The 17077-nt window shown below is 46.9% G+C and overlaps 2 protein-coding genes across 4 annotated transcripts; both read left to right on the plus strand.

Annotated features, from left to right (window-relative positions):
* The first annotated feature begins 1709 nt into the window (after nt 1-1709).
* Nucleotides 1710-5920, plus strand: LOC120695692 (AP2-like ethylene-responsive transcription factor At1g16060). 2 transcript variants are annotated; one of them, XM_039978912.1, is made up of 8 exons: nt 1710-2156; nt 2238-2320; nt 2747-2755; nt 2941-3029; nt 3124-3197; nt 3288-3359; nt 3485-3561; nt 4918-5920. In XM_039978912.1, the coding sequence occupies exons 1-8, from the start codon at nt 1981-1983 to the stop codon at nt 5529-5531; spliced, it is 1194 nt and encodes a 397-aa protein (XP_039834846.1). In that variant the 5' UTR covers nt 1710-1980; the 3' UTR covers nt 5532-5920. The 2 variants fall into 2 exon arrangements, with proteins under 2 accessions (XP_039834846.1, XP_039834847.1); XM_039978913.1 differs by having other exon boundaries at nt 1716-2156; nt 3309-3359.
* A 1802-nt stretch (nt 5921-7722) lies between these two features.
* On the plus strand, nt 7723-13303 carry LOC120695694 (queuine tRNA-ribosyltransferase catalytic subunit 1-like). 2 transcript variants are annotated; one of them, XM_039978915.1, is made up of 16 exons: nt 7723-7952; nt 8047-8141; nt 9055-9148; nt 9616-9794; nt 10066-10116; nt 10576-10632; nt 10752-10872; nt 11085-11151; nt 11248-11289; nt 11403-11508; nt 11658-11768; nt 11964-12035; nt 12122-12223; nt 12307-12353; nt 12441-12468; nt 12693-13303. In XM_039978915.1, the coding sequence occupies exons 2-16, from the start codon at nt 8124-8126 to the stop codon at nt 12852-12854; spliced, it is 1257 nt and encodes a 418-aa protein (XP_039834849.1). In that variant the 5' UTR covers nt 7723-7952; nt 8047-8123; the 3' UTR covers nt 12855-13303. The 2 variants fall into 2 exon arrangements, with proteins under 2 accessions (XP_039834849.1, XP_039834848.1); XM_039978914.1 differs by lacking the exons at nt 7723-7952; nt 8047-8141 and adding an exon at nt 8753-8791.
* The last annotated feature ends 3774 nt before the right edge of the window (nt 13304-17077 follow it).

The raw sequence follows: 17077 nt of genomic DNA on the forward strand, positions 1-17077 counted from the left end.
GCTTCAACTCCGGTGCGGTGATGGATGGGCATGTACATCGGTATCACTATATGGGGGGCATCACGGTCACGGGTTGCCGTTGCGGCGTCATAACTGGGAGAATGTACCGGTCTTAAGGGAGGGTACGGGATCATGGCCTCCGGACGGTCGGAATTCGTTGGTGGTTGCTCAATTCCGCCATAAATCCCAGCCATCAAAAGGATCTTTCCTCTTGAGGGAAATGATTCGTTCGGCATGAAAATAAAGAACTGGCGATGGAAATATGCCGGTTTACTCAAATGCGACACTGGTTTACTCTTTCCTCCTCCATCATATCACTGTCTGCTTATTGTCAAGCTCTTTTTTTCCCCGGAACACTATGGGTTCTCCGAAGAAAAGTGAAGTGCATGGCTCGAGGTCAATAAAAAGTCTTTGTGTTTCAGTTGTTTTACAGAGAATTTAAACATTTTCCCTCAAAAATAATTTAAACATTCGCTTAGAGAGAGGAAAAAAAGAGATGGTAACCATCAGCCTGTTCCCCTCTAATTCCACGGAAATTCTTCCATTCTTGCCTCGGAGATATTCTTATGACGGCTAATGGAGCGTGGAATAATCCTCACACCTCATCACGAGTGGTGCCTGCTACTATCTCGGTGATAAATGAGGCTGAGACTTGGGGATTGCGACTTGTCGACACTTTAGCCAATGTTTGGTCAAATGGGAGCAGCCTGGTGCCTGTTGTTTGTCCTTTCGAGACCACACGGAACAGAGGAACGAAGTGTCGTGAGAAACCCACAAGACCATTTCTTAGATTAATTCCCACAAAAACTGAGAAAAAAACAGAGAATTCAGGAATGTTTTTAATGCCACGAAGGGAAACAGCATATTTGAAAACACATCGAGAAATTTCTCTGGAAATACAAAACAAGTACTACTTGGGAGGCTGTTCTTTGTCTGAGGAGGCAGAGTTGAATCTCGAAGAGAAATGTTCGAATTGAACCATCTCGAGCTCCTACCCCTCTCCTTCCACCACTCCAAACGGAGGACGACACTTCGCAACATCCAATCCAACCATGATGTAACGGGCAACAGGATTTACTGATTTACATAAACCCGTGCAATTCTGCGCCAACTTTCCAAGCATGCAAAATATAAGTGATGAACACCTTTTGCTTTCATCGTGCACACACACAATATATAGGTCTCAGGGCTCTGTCAAAATTTCCTTCCCGTACCTGTCTACTGTAACCTCGCGAGGTATTCTCTTGTTTTCGCAGTACGTGTAGTACCAGCGGCACCGAGTGATGCTGTAAAGTTTACTTACAGCCCCCAATCATGGTCGAAAAACGACCCTTGGTGGCGTTGCTGTCACAGCGTGGAAAACGAGCCTGATCGATCGTTGCCTATCTCACGGTGCGACGGACTTGGGGTACGTGACGGGCTGAAAGCACAAGCAGCACCCTGATCTTGCGGAGCTCGGCCGTCGAACTGGTGATGGATGCAAAGCTGAAACTAGCAACGAGCTCTTCTCTGCTCCTGCACCCTTACATGAGGATCCATCAGATGCCTGAAATTGGAAACGGCGTGGCCATCGGATGGCCGCCGCGGGGCTCGTTCGACTCGCAGGCGCTCAGGGCTCGCTAGGGACAAACAAGACGCCGCTCTTAGCCGGCCAATCAGATGGATCAGAAAAATGGTAGAGAGAGAGAGAGAGGGAGGAGAGAGAGGGGGCCGGCTGGCCTCCATCACTTCTCTCCTCTGCTGTCCTTCTACCTCCTCTGCTCATTTGGCATCTGCCCTGCTCTCCAAACACCAGCTCAACCAATTCTGCCGCCCCATCACCCAGCCATTCCCAATCCCTGCCCTCCCTCTCTCTCGCTCCACGTCTTTAAAACGGCCACCTCCAGGGGCCACCATAGTTGGCCACCCACCTCTCTCCCCTCCTCCTCCTCCTCCTCCTCCAGTCTCTCCCTCTCTAGCTCGTTCCATTCCTCGCTCGCAATGGCCAAGCCGCGCAAGAACAGCGCCGCCGCCGCCGCCGCGGCCGGCAACAGCAGCAGCAGCGGCGCCGCGGCGGCCGGGGACGCCGGGGTGCGCGTGAAGCCGAAGCGCACGCGGAAGAGCGTGCCCCGGGAGTCTCCCTCGCAGCGCAGCTCCATCTACCGCGGCGTCACCCGGTGAGTTCATTCATTCGCCGGCTACCTTCTTGTTCCATGGCCGGCTGGCTGATCGCTCACCGATCGATCGTTGGGTGGCAGGCACAGGTGGACGGGGCGGTTCGAGGCGCACCTGTGGGACAAGAACAGCTGGAACGAGACCCAGAACAAGAAGGGCAAGCAAGGTCAGTGCTGAACCTTGGCCTCCTGGGCACCCTGCTCTCTCTCTCTCTCTCTGCTTCGCCGAAACTTATTTTTTAACCGCTGGGCGCTAGCAGCAGGCGACGGTCCCCAGCAGGCACGATCACGATGCCATGTCTGATCCTCCTGGCTACCAAGGGGGGCCAACTATAAAAGTAGACTGGAGCATAGCGTAGCAGTAGCAGCAGCAGCAGCTGGGAATATTTAAGGTGGTATTAGTACTTGGTATGAGTAGGATTCTAGCTGACCCGTGTCAGTGGCGAAGCTTATTTAATCACAGCAGTCAGTCAGTATAGGATTTGATTAAGCGAGATTGATGCATGATATTGCACAGCACAGTACTTGATTCAGAAGAGGAGTCTGTCTGACCGTCTTGCTCTTGCTTCTCTTTTTGTTGTTGGTGCATGCAGTTTACCTCGGTGAGGCTCTCCACTCACGACCTTGGCATGACACGGGAGGAGCAGCTAGCTCTGGCTACACTCCTCTCTCTCTCTTACTCTCTCTCTACCAAAAAGGAAAAAGAAGAAAAATCAAAGCTGTGCGTGTTGCTCATCGTGGTGTCTCCTCTCCCTCCCTCCGGGGCTGTGCGTGTTGGGTGTGGCAGGCGCGTACGACGACGAGGAGGCAGCGGCGCGGGCGTATGACTTGGCGGCATTGAAGTACTGGGGCCCCGACACCATCCTCAACTTCCCGGTACCCTACCGCCAAAATTCATTGGTCGCCGGCGCCATTGCTCGCATCGCACACCTTGTTCCCTCGCCTCATTCATCTCGTGACACCCCTGCAGGCGTCCGCGTACGAAGAGGAGCTCAAGGAAATGGAGGGGCAGTCCAGGGAGGAGTACATTGGATCCCTGAGGAGGTAGTACTTCGTTTGAAAACAAAGTTTCAGTGATCACCTTGACCTTGTTGAGAGTGCCGAAATCACGCCTGTGTTTAACCAAATAATCAGGTCCATGAAATTTATCCGCAGGAAAAGCAGCGGGTTCTCGAGAGGTGTCTCCAAATACCGAGGCGTCGCGAGGTAATAATCCATCTCTATGACCTGTTAGAATATGACCCTTTTTTGCTGGAAAAAAATATTCATGAAACACTTTACTTAAGAAAATCAAAATAATATAAATTCATATACACCGTTGATCTTTACAGACACCACCACAACGGGAGATGGGAGGCGAGGATCGGTCGTGTTTTCGGGAACAAGTATCTCTACCTCGGCACTTATGGTAAACTCAGTTTCTTTGCGAAAGAAATCGCTTTTTGCCGAATATACAAGACTACAAAAATAGTAAGGGACATTATAACTATAAAAATATGATGTCACTAATTTTCAAGGTATACGATATAACGTGCACTAATTTTTGGAGCTATATATAATATAAATTATATACCATTTTTTTTATATAAAGTGCACCAATATTTCAGGCAATATAACATAAAGTGCGCTAAATCTTGGAGCTATATATAATATAAATTGCACTGAATTTCGGAGCTATATAATATAAAATTGCACTAAATGTGGGAGCTAGTAGTATGAATCATGGTTCCGTACTTGGAGTGTGCCAAGCCAAATCTGAGTAGTGTTAAGTGCGAGCTGTTCGAGCAACTGTAGAGCAGCCTAGTGACCCCCCTAGTGACGGCCCTCGGCCACATCGGGTACGAATTGATTGACCCCCCTATGAATTCCCAACTACTCCCTGCATCCTCTCTTCCTCTCTGACTGCAATGGCTCGCGGCTGGAGTAGACTCCAACAGCGGCGCGTGCCCGCCACGTGTTCCCAGCGCTAGAAGCACCTGTTTGGAAATGTTGGGATCCTCCTCTAAACATTCGCAAGAATTCAATCCTCACGCGTAGAAATACGAATTTGAAGAAGCATTTGCCGCCACGATTTTAAACCTTTGAAGAAGCATTTGCCGCCACGATTTTAAATACGAATTAGCGAGTCCACCCGTGATCACGAGGTTGGAATGGAAGCAGTTGGGGCTGACTCGAGAAAGATCAGCGGCTGATGACGTATTAAAAAAAAAGATCAGCGGCTGATGATGCAGGAGGCGAGGCCGTTTGGGCCATTTGGCAGCAACTTGAATTCCGGTTAGTTGGGGGGGATTAGATGCAGAGCGACAGTGACCTCACCTCACTGCCGTCCACGGCCCCGGCAGCACCAACTTCCAGCGGCCCACCTGTGCCGCTCTGCACTTGTCGGACTCGAACCCTAACATCCATTAACACTGAGATTATCACAATCAATGCTCATAAAAAAGAGGCAATCAATACTCATAGTAAAAGAGGAGATGCAGAACTGCTAGTCTGGTGGAGCAAAGATGAGCGCGATCATATCGATGCGTGCTTCAACTGTCGCTAGCACAACACACGAATGTACTCTATGTAGTTGCAACTAATCCTCTTTCTGAAACCTTGAGCGTCCTGATCAGGATAAAGCTCGGTTTCGAATGCGCCAACTTCGATCAGATTCGTATGAATTTTACGATTTCCGGTCTAACGAATGAGAAGGATGTTTCAAATTTCTCCGGAGAATTGCATCTTTGAGCGCTGAGTGGGCGTTTTTTTTTGTGCACGGCAGCGACGCAGGAGGAGGCGGCGATGGCGTACGACATGGCGGCGATCGAGTACCGGGGCCTGAACGCCGTCACCAACTTCGACCTCAGCCGCTACATCAAGTGGCTCCGCCCGGGCGCCGACGGCGGGGTGGCCGCCGCCGCCGCCGCGCAGAACCCGCACCCGATGCTGGGCGCCCTGGCGCAGCAGCAGCTGCCGCCGGCGGACGCCGTCGTCGACGCGTTCCAGCAGGACCGCCGCCGCGCGGAGTTCCCGCTGCCGCCGAGGACGTCGCTGGGCCACACGCCTACGACGTCGGCGCTCAGCCTGCTGCTGCAGTCGCCCAAGTTCAAGGAGATGATCGAGCGCACCTCGGCGGCCGAGAGCGGCACCACCACGTCCTCGTCCTCATCGCCGCCGACGCCACCGTCGCCGTCGCCGCCGCCTCCGCCGTCGGCGCAGGCGCAGCATCATGCGGCCAGGGAAGGCGGGGCCGCCTCGCCGCAGTGCGGCTTCCCCGAGGACATCCAGACCTTCTTCGGCTGCGAGGACGTCGCGGGCGTCGACGTCGACGCGCTCTTCTTCGGCGACCTCGCCGCGTACGCGTCCCCGGCGTTCCACTTCGAGCTGGACTTGTAGCTCATCGCGCTCGGTTGCGCCATAGGCCTTAATTACCTTTAATGCATAATATGGTTTTTTTTGTCGATATAGGAGAATCGGATCACCATTGCGAACCAAGAGAAAAAATGGTGAGCGAAGCAAACAAGAGGAGGAAGTAGCACAGCCAGGCAGCACACCTAGCCTGTCGAGAAATTTACAGTGGTAGTGAGATTTACTGAACAATTAAGATTGTATTATTTTTTTTTCACCTTGGTAACCGAGGTAGAGTGAGTGAGTGGGTGCGTGTGAGAGAACAAGAGATTGTTTCATTTGTTTCATTCCTGATGATGAATCCTAACAGAAAGGAAAACAGCAACCATATACATACATATATTCATAAATCATAAGCATACCTGATGATTTGTTTAGTTTTCTCCTTAAAAAAGGTGCAGCATGTTCTCATCTGTAGTCTTGCATTGCTTCACATGGATGGTCCTGCGTCCTTTTGCAATCCTGTCAGTTAGCAGTAGGCTGGTCTCTGAAACCCTGTATCGGCGTTCGAATTCTGGCATGTTTAGATTTTTACCCGTAAACACAAAAAAAACAGCATATCGAATGTTTTGACACATGTATGGAGTACTAAATAAAGTCTATTTACAAAACTTTTTGCATGGATGGGCTGTAAATCGCGAGACGAATCTAATGAGCCTACTTAATTCATGATTTGCAACAGTGGTGCTACAGTACCCATCCGCTAATTATGGATTACTTATGGATTAATTAGCATCATTAGATTCGTCTCGCGATTTACAACCTATCTCTGTAAAAAGTTTTGTAAATAGACTTCATTTAGTACTTCAAATTAGTAAGATTCCATCGCAAAAAATTTTTGCGCTCCATCTAAACAGCGCCTCCGAAGATTTGCAGCCACTCGTACAAACAGCGCAAGTACGCGGCTGCGATTTGAGGCTGAGGACGTCGGTCCTTGCACTGCACGTGCGCCGGCGCAGTTCTGTCGTGCCAGAGCAGGGCGGCGACAGCGTCCACGCCGGCGGTGTGCTCGCCGTCAGATTGTGCGTACACTGGCTGGCAGTGAGAAATGCAGTGTGTGGCTGTAAACGGAATGGCCTGTCACTGGGTCACCGCCTCGCTGTCGCAGCGTCTCTGCGTCGTCCGGTGCGGAGCGCCGTACAAACTGGTCAGTTCCGGACGGCGACGTGTCAGAACGGCTGGCTGAACGGCGGTCGCCACCCGCCGGCCGGCCGGCCCGCGGCAGCCGCGCGTCGTCTGCGGCGAGGCGTGGCTTGGCATGCCCGTTGGCCGGTTCTTCGTTGGAATCGATGCGTCGTCTTGCACATGCACGTCGCGCGCGCTCACGGTTCGCGCCGGCGGCGCCGTCGGCCTGCTCTGGCGACGACGAACGGTGCTCGGGGATGGCAGCTCTGCGTGGGCGCCGTCGTCGCTTCGCCCGTAGCTGCTGCTACGGCTACGGCTAATTAAACGCACCCGTGGCCGTTGGATTTAGCTGGTGATTGGCTCGTCTCTGAACATTGCTCCCTCCTTGCCTTTGGCCGCTTCCGGTGCCGGGGTGCCAAGAAAGATCCTCAGCTGTCGGTTTCTGACAAGAACAGCTTGGTTTGTCTTTGGCACTGTCGCGGCGGCGGAGCATGCGAAGGCATTAGACATGGCGACTTGGTCAGGTCTGCATCTTGGCGACTGACGACGGATGGTGAGAGGACATGGACAACACAACACGTCGTTCCGGACCTACGAAAAAGGCTAGGCCTTCATGTTCAGACCAGGCCCAGCCCATCAAAGCCAGGTCCATTTTGAAATAAAGAATTAGGGGAGGGATTTTGTAGTATTTGATTCCTACTATAGAAACTTTTTCTATATAACCATTTTTTGAAACAAAGAATTGCGCATCTATAATCCTACAAAATCCGTAAGAAATGCTCCAATCTATAGGAATTTTGGAGAACATCTAACATGAGGTCCAACATCTTGGAAATTCCCTTTTAATCTAAAAAAACATCTTGGAAATTCCTAGTATCTATCAACTTTCCTAAATTCATATGTTCTTTATTCAAACGTTCTAAAATTCCTAGTATCTATCATATTCCTAAAACTCATAATTAACTCGAATCTTGCATTCCAAATGATGTCTCAACCTATGCGGACTTGAACTTGGGTTATAATTTTCATAAAAAAAACTTGGGTTTTGGAAGTGGAGTCCACTCGACGCCAACTGGGCGCGCACCACTCCCTGAACCCTAAACCCCCGGGCTCGGCTCTTCACCTCCGGCAGACCGGCCTCCGGGTAACCGCCGCAACTGCAACTACGCATCGCCCCTCTTGTCCGGCGTCCTCGCCTCCGTCGTTGTCATCTCCATCCCTCCGGACCAGCAAGACGCGGAGATCTACTCGTCCGGAGTTTGGATTGACTTCTTCCTTTCGTTGGTAAGGAAGCCGAGCTTCCTCTATGCCGTTTTTTTCCCTCCCTTTTGGTGCAGCCTTCAAATTCAACTTGCTGTTTCTCGGATTGGCGCTCCAGTTTGTCGCGGATTCGGTTGTTTGGGTCGCGGAGTATCAACCCAGGTTCCGATTTGGTGATTGAAGCTTCGTTTCTCCATGGCGCTTCGGTTCGAGGTGAGTCGTTGCTTTGCTGAAGGTTCGTCCCTTAATTTTTGAAGGACTACTTAGTTTTTCCTTTTGTGCTTACTCGATCCGCTGAGATGAGAACCTGAGAAGCGAACATGGGTGTTCCCATTGTTGCGGGGTTTCCCCTTGACTGCCAGTCGAAGAAGTTCGTCTGAAGTTTGTGGTGTGAAAGCGGATAGCCTTTGCTGATAAGCGGTTGCGTGTAATATCTGATTCTAAGTGAATGCTTATTTCTTATTCGTACTAGCTTCTGAACCTACAGATTCGCAGTTATAATTGTTTTCTTGTAAGATTGCACGGGACACTGACGAATCCAAAAGTGGGGTTGACCAGTGCAATGCTGTCCTAGGCTAGGCACGTGTTATTTCCGAGCTACAGATCTTCTTTGGCTTTTCTTTTATGAGGTGCAAATTGTCTTTTCCTCGTTATATAGTTGATGACGTACTGTACATTGGGAATAACTTTAAGGTAGAATCTTTCAGTATTCTTACACTTTTGTACTTTATTTCTTTGGTATTCTTCACTGAAGTGAAGTTATAGTGGTCCATGTCATTGGAAAAGGGTGGACAGGAAAAAGTCAGAGAAGTGGGTCACATGTAAATGCCACATGGCACATGCTGTCATTGTGGCATGGCATGGTACAGATGAGCTGGTGTCACTGTAAGCTAGTAGCTCATCTTTGTGCTCTTGTATAGATCAGCATCTTTGGTGGATAAATTTTGTGAGAAGTCTGATTGAACCAATTCTGCGAGATATCTGATTGAACCTGTTGAACTACGCCCTTATAATTGTGGAATGTGAATTATTATTATAATTGGGAACAATAAAGCTTAAATACAGCATTAAATTTAAATATAGCGATGGAATCTAATGTGAAAGAGTTTCTGTTTTGTGCTTCCAGATATTAGGAAGATTCAATCGTGCCCGTGCAGCTCGCTTAACTCTGCCCCACTTTACTTGCCAAACACCACTTTTTATGCCTGTTGGAACTCAAGGTTTGTTCTTTGTCTTTTTTCATATGCCAGTTCGGTCTGCCATTTTTCCTTGTATTCTAAGGTTATGCAATATGCATCTGCTATGTAAGATCTGAAATAAATAGTCAGGCTTTATGTACCTCAGCCTGCTAAGTTCAATCAGAAGTTTTCTGCACCATATGTTGGACCCCATGACTGCATAATATCTTTGTCTATGAATGTTCTGATGTCCCATTATGATAAACATCACAGTATATTTTTCTTTTTCGTTGAAATAAATCTTATTTATTTGATTATTTCGGCCATGATTTACTATCCCCAGCCTTTTCTTGTCCTCTTCTCTTCTAATCTGTGAATCATATTCATCATAGCTCCCAAAGTGTTTTCTCATTCAAATTGTTTAATATGGCAAGAGATTTTGGCTCTGCTTGAATTTTGTGTGCATTTCTTGTATCTCACAATAGTTCTTTTTTTTCCATTCTATTTAGGTACAATAAAGGGCTTGACAACTGACCAACTGGAGGATATAGGTTGCCAGATTATACTTGGAAACACATATCATCTTGAACTACGTCCAGGTTCTCAACTTATTGACGACTTGGGTGGCCTTCACAAATTTATGAATTGGAAAAGGGCATTGCTGACTGACTCTGGTGGTTTCCAAATGGTTGTTCCAAGTCTTTTGTTTTCTAAACACATTAAATGTCATTGTAGAGCGTATGGGCATGCAGAACTAAATTTTTGGTTTCTTCATTTGATTGATGTTTTGCTCATACAAAATAATATGAAGTACAACACTTGCTGAAGCCCATTTCCACACAAAAGCATCAGTATTCACCTTTCACACATACTGCAAACACCTATTTTTTAAGTGTTTGTCCCCTTCCGTATTGTAGTTCAGCTCCTGTTTTGCTAATTGTTTGGAAATTTTCGTTTAGGTTTCGTTGCTGCATTTGGCTGATATTACTGAGGAAGGAGTTACATTTCAGGTAAACTTTTGTAGCCACTTGTTATGTGATGCTTTTGTTCTTTATTAAAGTTACATTAAATCATGTTTTGTAGTCCTCTGTTGCAATCTGCTTTAAAACTGATAGTCAGGTGTATCATATACTCATATAGTTGAATCGAATCTTGTATGAGGACATATTTCAGTTTTACTTTACCACTGTACCTTTTAATTGTAGATAAACAACATTCATATTTTTTATCATAGGATAATCAGGAAATAGATTCTGCTTTCTGCATGGTTGGTAGGATGCACTTTTGGTTGGAGTAGTTTGTGACATAATTTTTAATTTTTTATGTCATCTTTTGCCATATTTGTAGAAGGGAATTGTCCATGCATTTGCGGATTTGATTATCTCTTGATAACTCTTGTTGGTCTTGATAATTGATTTTCTTTTTATACCTTATCTTATTTTATTGCTCTTTCATGCCCCAATCTGCAGTCACCTGTTGATGGGAAGCCCATGCTCTTGACACCTGAGGAATCTATCCATATTCAGGTGTGGCCTTCTCTTGGCAGCTTTCAACTTGTCAAAGAGTTAGATTCGTCCTATCAGAAAATCCTAGTTATATATGTGTGCCAGTTCCCACCCTTCATAGTTGTTGGAAATGAGTGCAGAACAATATTGGAGCTGATATAATCATGGCTCTTGATGATGTTGTGAAGACCACAATTACTGGCCCAAGGATAGAAGAAGCTATGTACCGCACCCTTCGTTGGATTGACAGGTGCATAGCTGGTATGATTATTAATCCGACTGAAAGAACTGATGAGTTATCTGGCATTGAGAGTCTAGTTAGAACTTGCACCATTTCACTTACTGGCTCTTTGTATGAGATACATTTAGTTATCTTAGAAAAAGAATGTTTGAAACTGATAATAATAATATTATTCAATGATAAGAATGGATTATTAAGAGGTGTGTGTGTTCTGTTCAATGTTCAAATGTAGCTCACAAGAAACCTGATGTCCAGAACTTATTTGGGATTGTGCAAGGAGGATTGGATCCAGTTCTCAGGTGAGTTCATCTAGCCTATTATATGCATGTATCCTTTTTTTCAGGCCACATATTAGATTGATAACTGATTATGCCATATTTTCCCTCTGATTTCAGAGATATCTGTGTGAAGGGCTTGGTTGAGCGGAATCTTCCTGGGTAAGTCACATACTAAGTTGTCCCTGATATAGATGTATTATTATTTGCTTTGTTTGCGTATATCACTATGTTCTATTAGTCAATTGTCTCATATTTTGTTTTTATGTTGCTAGATATGCAATTGGTGGTCTTGCTGGTGGTGAAGACAAGGACTCGTTTTGGCGTGTTGTTGCCCAGTGCACTGCAGGATTGCCTGAAAATAAACCACGATATGTTATGGTATGTGCCATAAGTTTGAGTATCTTGAAGTGGCCATGTTAATTCAAATATTGTGTTCTGCCTGCCTGCATAATATTTGATCTAGCTTCAATCATGAGGCACATACATATACTTTATTTGGTTAACTTTACTCCTATGCTAATATGCAGGGTGTTGGCTATCCACTCGATATTGTAGTCTGCAGTGCTTTGGGTGCAGACATGTATGACTGTGTTTATCCAACACGAACTGCTCGCTTTGGGACCGCCCTTGTTCCTGAGGTATACCCATTTAGTAAATCTATTCCATTCAACCTAGAGTGTGTTCCCATTGAGTCATATCACATAAGAACCTTTTTGATTTTGTCATTTTTACCCTTTTTATACTGTGAGGTAGCCTCATATTCTGAGCAGCTTTTTTTTTTTCCTTTGCCCCTTGCTCTGGCTTTTGTACGATGTCAACTTTTCTCTCCTTAGGGTGTCCTGAAGTTGAAACAAAATGCAATGGCAACTGATGAACGGCCAATTGATCCTACCTGTTCATGCATGGTAAGGCTTTAACTGCACCAGGAACCAAGTGGTGAAGTTATCTGGCAATTTTCTTTATTGTATGTATAACATGGTCATCTTGCCAGGTCTGCAAAAAGTATACACGTGCTTACTTACATTGCCTTGTAACAAAAGATGCTATGGGTTCTCAACTGCTGTCCTATCACAATTTATCATTTATGATGCGGGTATACTAATTCTTTGCTTTGCCAAGTCATTCTTTGTTTGAATGTTTAGCCACTGTCCCTGATTGTGTGTCTGTCGATTGCAGTTGAGTAGAGACCTCCACATGTCAATTCTTGACGGACGATTTCCAGAGTATGTTGTGCCATCAAACCCAATTTATCTGAATTGCGAGTGGAAATTTGCATAGGGAAATAACATGATTCTTCTGTCATCTTGTAGATTCGTGCGAGGATTCTTGAGGGTGCAGGTTTGTCTTGCTCTTCTGTTGTAGCATAAGCATTATGACGGTCTTGTTCTCAGAGAAACGAAGAGGAACTAGGCGTGCTCTTTATATGGTTGAATTGAATTGAAACAGTAGGCCAGATTGCAAGCTGCCTCCTTGTCATATCCAGAAACTAAAATTTAAATCTGTCCTATTATGTTCTTTCATTCCTATGCAATATGTCTGACTGCATATACCATGATATGCAGTTTCCAAAGGGAGACGTTCCGCAGTGGGTCCGTAACGCGATGGAGGTCGCTGGCATTGACATATCTGAGTGCTGCGCTTCGGCCAAGTGTCATGTGCCAAGCATCCAGGAGCAACCTTTAACCGTTCCAGACGACGCAAATGGAGTTGTGCAGCAGAATTGAAGCCGCTCCCTGCGTCTAAAGATTAAGCACGGCAGGCTTTTTTTCGCGAAGAAGGTTTCCTGTCGACATACAATCAAGTAGGGTCTCACAGTCTCAACTCTCAACCGATTCAGCATAGAATTTTCCAATAGTATGCTGAAGCTCACCCACAGGTTTTTGGTAGCATTTCTGAGGGCGTCGTGTGCGCGTGTGTTTAGAAAAGAAAAAAACAGCAGGGGCATGCAATTTGCTGCACCATGCTCCTGGAGGCCTAGGTTATACGCCGTCCAGATGAGTGGATGGAAAAAAAATTACCTGTCATTGGGTCCTTGGCACGCAGTCGCCGTTAAAAGGGACTCTTAGTGTTGCGTTGCGGTCAGATGAAAGAAGCTTGTAAAAGCGTCGGTCGCCTTACGCTGAAACATTTGTTGTTGTGACGAATGAAATGGTAATCCTTGCAACGTTTTCCAGCTGCCACCGGTTCTATGATTCTTTCCGGCACGAGCGTGACTAGGTGCTCGCTGGGAGCAGGTCAGGACCCGGGCACACTTGGACTGGAGGCCGGTCCTCAGCGTCTGGCAGTGGCCGGGTCCGGTCTTCAGGCCGGTACAGGACGAGCAGTCACGGCGAGCAATGAGGGAGGTCTGTTTGGCAGGGCTCCGGTTTCTCCAAAATCGGCTCCGGCTTTGGGTTTTTTGGTGGAGCGGTTTTTCTGGTGGAGTTGGAGCCGTTTTGCAAAACGTTTGGCAAAACAGCTCCATTTTATTTTTTATGAATGGATTGGCATGGTCAAATGTCCAATATGCCCTTAGATATTTGAGCTGCTTAAACTGATGAGTTGTGGTGTAATACATACAAGGAAACATGACGGATTTAATTGAATTCATGTGGAAACAAAATAGATAAATAAATAGGTAATATTGGTTAGGTAATATTGGACGGGTACGCACGGCGGTGAAGTTGCGGACAGAGTATGCACGCCTCCGACAGCAGCACGAACCGCTCGTTGCCGTGGTCCAGGAGCGCGCTCGCCAGCAGCCGCCTCTCCGCCTCCACCAGGCTCACGCCTCCACCAGCATCCAGGCCCCTCCCCCTTGGAGGATGCTCAGCGCGCGCCGCACCTTGGCCTCCCATCGCAGCTCCGCCTGGATCCGCCCCCGCCTTGTACAGGGACCCTGCGCCTCCGCCGTCGCTTGGATCCACCTCCACCGGAGTGGATCCGTCGATTCTGGTGGCCGGGGAGCCCTCCCTGCGCGCCGCCGCCGGCGGCTGCTGCCAGAGAGGATTCATGGCCTCTCTGTATCGCTGGGAGCAGGGGAACGGGAGGATGGTGAGCGCTCTTTTTTTTTCTTCTCCAGTCGGGGCTTGGAGGGTTGGGGGAGTGGCAAAATTGTGGTTATTCCGGCAAAGTTTAGGGGCAATCGCGGAAGGAAAGGCAATGGTCCGCTGCCGGAGCCGCGCGGAGCCTCGTTTTGCCGGCTTCACGCCGCCTGTGGAAGCCGCCGGCGGCTCCAGCAGGGGCTTCACATGTGGAGCTGGTTCCCAAACCATCGTTTGGCAGGGCTCCACGAGCGGCTCCACGAGCGGCTCCAGCCGGAGCCCTGCCAAACAGGGACTGAATGTGTCTTGTGTGCCTTGGACTTCCCACTGGGTTTCCAAGCTGGTAAAAAAGGGTACTGCAAGTCATCCCACATGTATCTGCGACGGTGGTCCTCGTGATTTTTTCCTCAGGACCAGTGTGGTGAATCTAGGTGCGCCCACGCAGCGTTCCAGGAATCCGTGGCACATGGACCGATCGGGCCACGAAGCTCCTCCAGCCCGCCGCGCACTGGTTCCCGGGCGTCCTTGTACCGCGCGCATTGTATCACGCGTAACACGTTGCATGTACGGTGTCATCGGTGAGACGGCCCGCGTTACATGGTCTTGTGTCACCTAGGTGCTTCATACCCAGCAGCCAGGAAAAGTACTCAAAGTCGATTATTCTGCCAGGCCAGATCAGCAAGCACCTCATCGTGCCAGGCTTACATTGCATTGCCTGAATTCCATCGTCTTCCAACCTAAACCTTTTTTTCCAAATGCTTCCAACCCAGACCTTTGCTTACCTTCTTGGAAGTATCAAGTACTCTCTCCGTTCCAAGGTTTAAGCAAGGAAATTGGCATATATTTATTCCTCGGGCACACCATGTTTGGAAGATCCGAGCATTCGAACCTGTTCTTATTCTGCACAAATTCGCTTATTTTGTCCCAAGAAATGGATCGATGCGCAATGTAAGTTGGTTAGCACATCTTGAGACTTGAGAGCAAAGCGAAGCAAAGTGGCAGCAGGCATGGCTAGATTCAATGAACCTCGACCAATATATCCTGGTCACAGTTAATTGAGATTCAATTCGGGAGCACTAGATGCAAAGATACGTGTGGTACCAAGTACCAAGTGATCATGCATGCATGCATGCATGCTGATACTCTGCTAATAGCAATGTATAATTGCCATAGAAGATAGCATAAACCGAAGCACTGTGCATGATTCTACGTCTTGCATTGGCACCAAACAGGTCATGCAAGCGACCACTTCTCGAGTCCCATGACAAAACGAGCGGTCTCATCTCAGGCGTTGAAATTAAACAAATGCTCAGGCAAGCGCCCACTAAACCTACTGGTCTCCCCTAATAACCATGCTGCAAAAGGAAATGTGCCTTACGCGGCAGATGCCAGAAAAATGAAAAAAAAATCATTTAACTAATGGGAAGCAGCCGCTGAGAGAGTTGAATGAGGCGTGAGCTTGCTTGACATTTCCTTCATCTCTGACTGAACATCCCAAGACAGAAAAAAGGTACATGGTCGTGTTTAGAGCCGTAGGAGCAGAATAGCTGTTTCGCAGTCGGAAACAGGGCAAGTGAAATGGGTTATATCTTACTTCACTCTATTTTTATTTACATATCGTATTAGATTTGTTTTAAATCAAATTTGATCAAATCTATAAAAAGATATTCACAATACCAAATTTGTTTTTTTTATGAATCCACAATGAAATATCGTTACGGTTTACTACCCAGCTTGCAAATCCTTACTTTTGGTTCGTGATCCCAGTCAAATTAAGGCTGATGGGCCAACGTTTTTAACTTTAAGTGAAGGAAGAAAATCCAAATGCTTCCAAAAATTTTAGATAAAAAACCTAATAATATTTTGGGACACAAGGAAACCCACTAAAATAACTAGAGCTTTTGAAATAAGTTGTACAAGCTTAAAATAAAAGATTTGGTAAATCTAAAACCATAAAAAAGGCTTAGTAATATTTCAAATAAATTCATGCAGGCCTTGCCATAAATGACAAGAAATCTTTGAATTTGAGCCCTCAAGCAGGGAAGTCATCTTTGATGATATACATGCATAGTTTTTCGTTTTTTTTTGTTGGTAGAAGCTGCAGGTAAAGAAAAAGTAGTACTGCATTTTTTTCAAATTTTATCCGTACACATTTTCAAACATTAATTAGATTTCATTGAATCATGTCCGATGTACTACCTCCATCCTAAAATATAGCAACTTTTAGACTTGACCAATGTCAAATATTTTCACCTTTGACCAAAATATCTTTAATAGTAATTACTTTTAAATAGAAAATATTACATGTTATGATATTTGGTTTCGATATGAATAAACCAATATTATTTCACAATGTCAATGTTTATAATTTTTTTACCATCTGTATTGAAGGTTTAAAAGGTTTGATTTGAAAAAACCATAAAACTAGCTATATTCCGAGACAGAGCGAGTATATCCGATAAATCATGTATACCGCGTCAATATAATGGAACTTCTTTGAATTCGCTCAAGCAGCCTCGTTACCACTTCGAGTACGGCCTCACGGCTCGAGCAGCTGTTGCGACTTCCGGTATGAAACGAAGAGACGCCGACCCAGAACTTCGATTTTTTTTTTTTTGACTAAAACTGCCTTCAGCTTCAGGTATGTGTGTTCTTGTCAAGCTCGCCCGTACACGCGCTGCTGACCGTCAGTCGGCGGCTGCCAACGCCATTCTCGTGGTACCCCTACCCCGTCGACAAGACCATCTCCCTCTGGAAACTCTGGTACGGCCCCAGATCATGGTGGCAGTCAAAAAGCTTGGAGTGGAGGCATCCGCGGCTGGCCGGCCAGTGTGAACTGCAGTAGCAGGTAGCCGCACGATCGACCCGAGGAAAGGAATCATGCGATCCGAGGCTGCCAAGTCTGAAGACTGTGACAGTCACGC

The sequence above is a fragment of the Panicum virgatum genome, chromosome 2K (genome assembly GCF_016808335.1).
Source record: "Panicum virgatum strain AP13 chromosome 2K, P.virgatum_v5, whole genome shotgun sequence".
NCBI lineage: Eukaryota > Viridiplantae > Streptophyta > Magnoliopsida > Poales > Poaceae > Panicum > Panicum virgatum.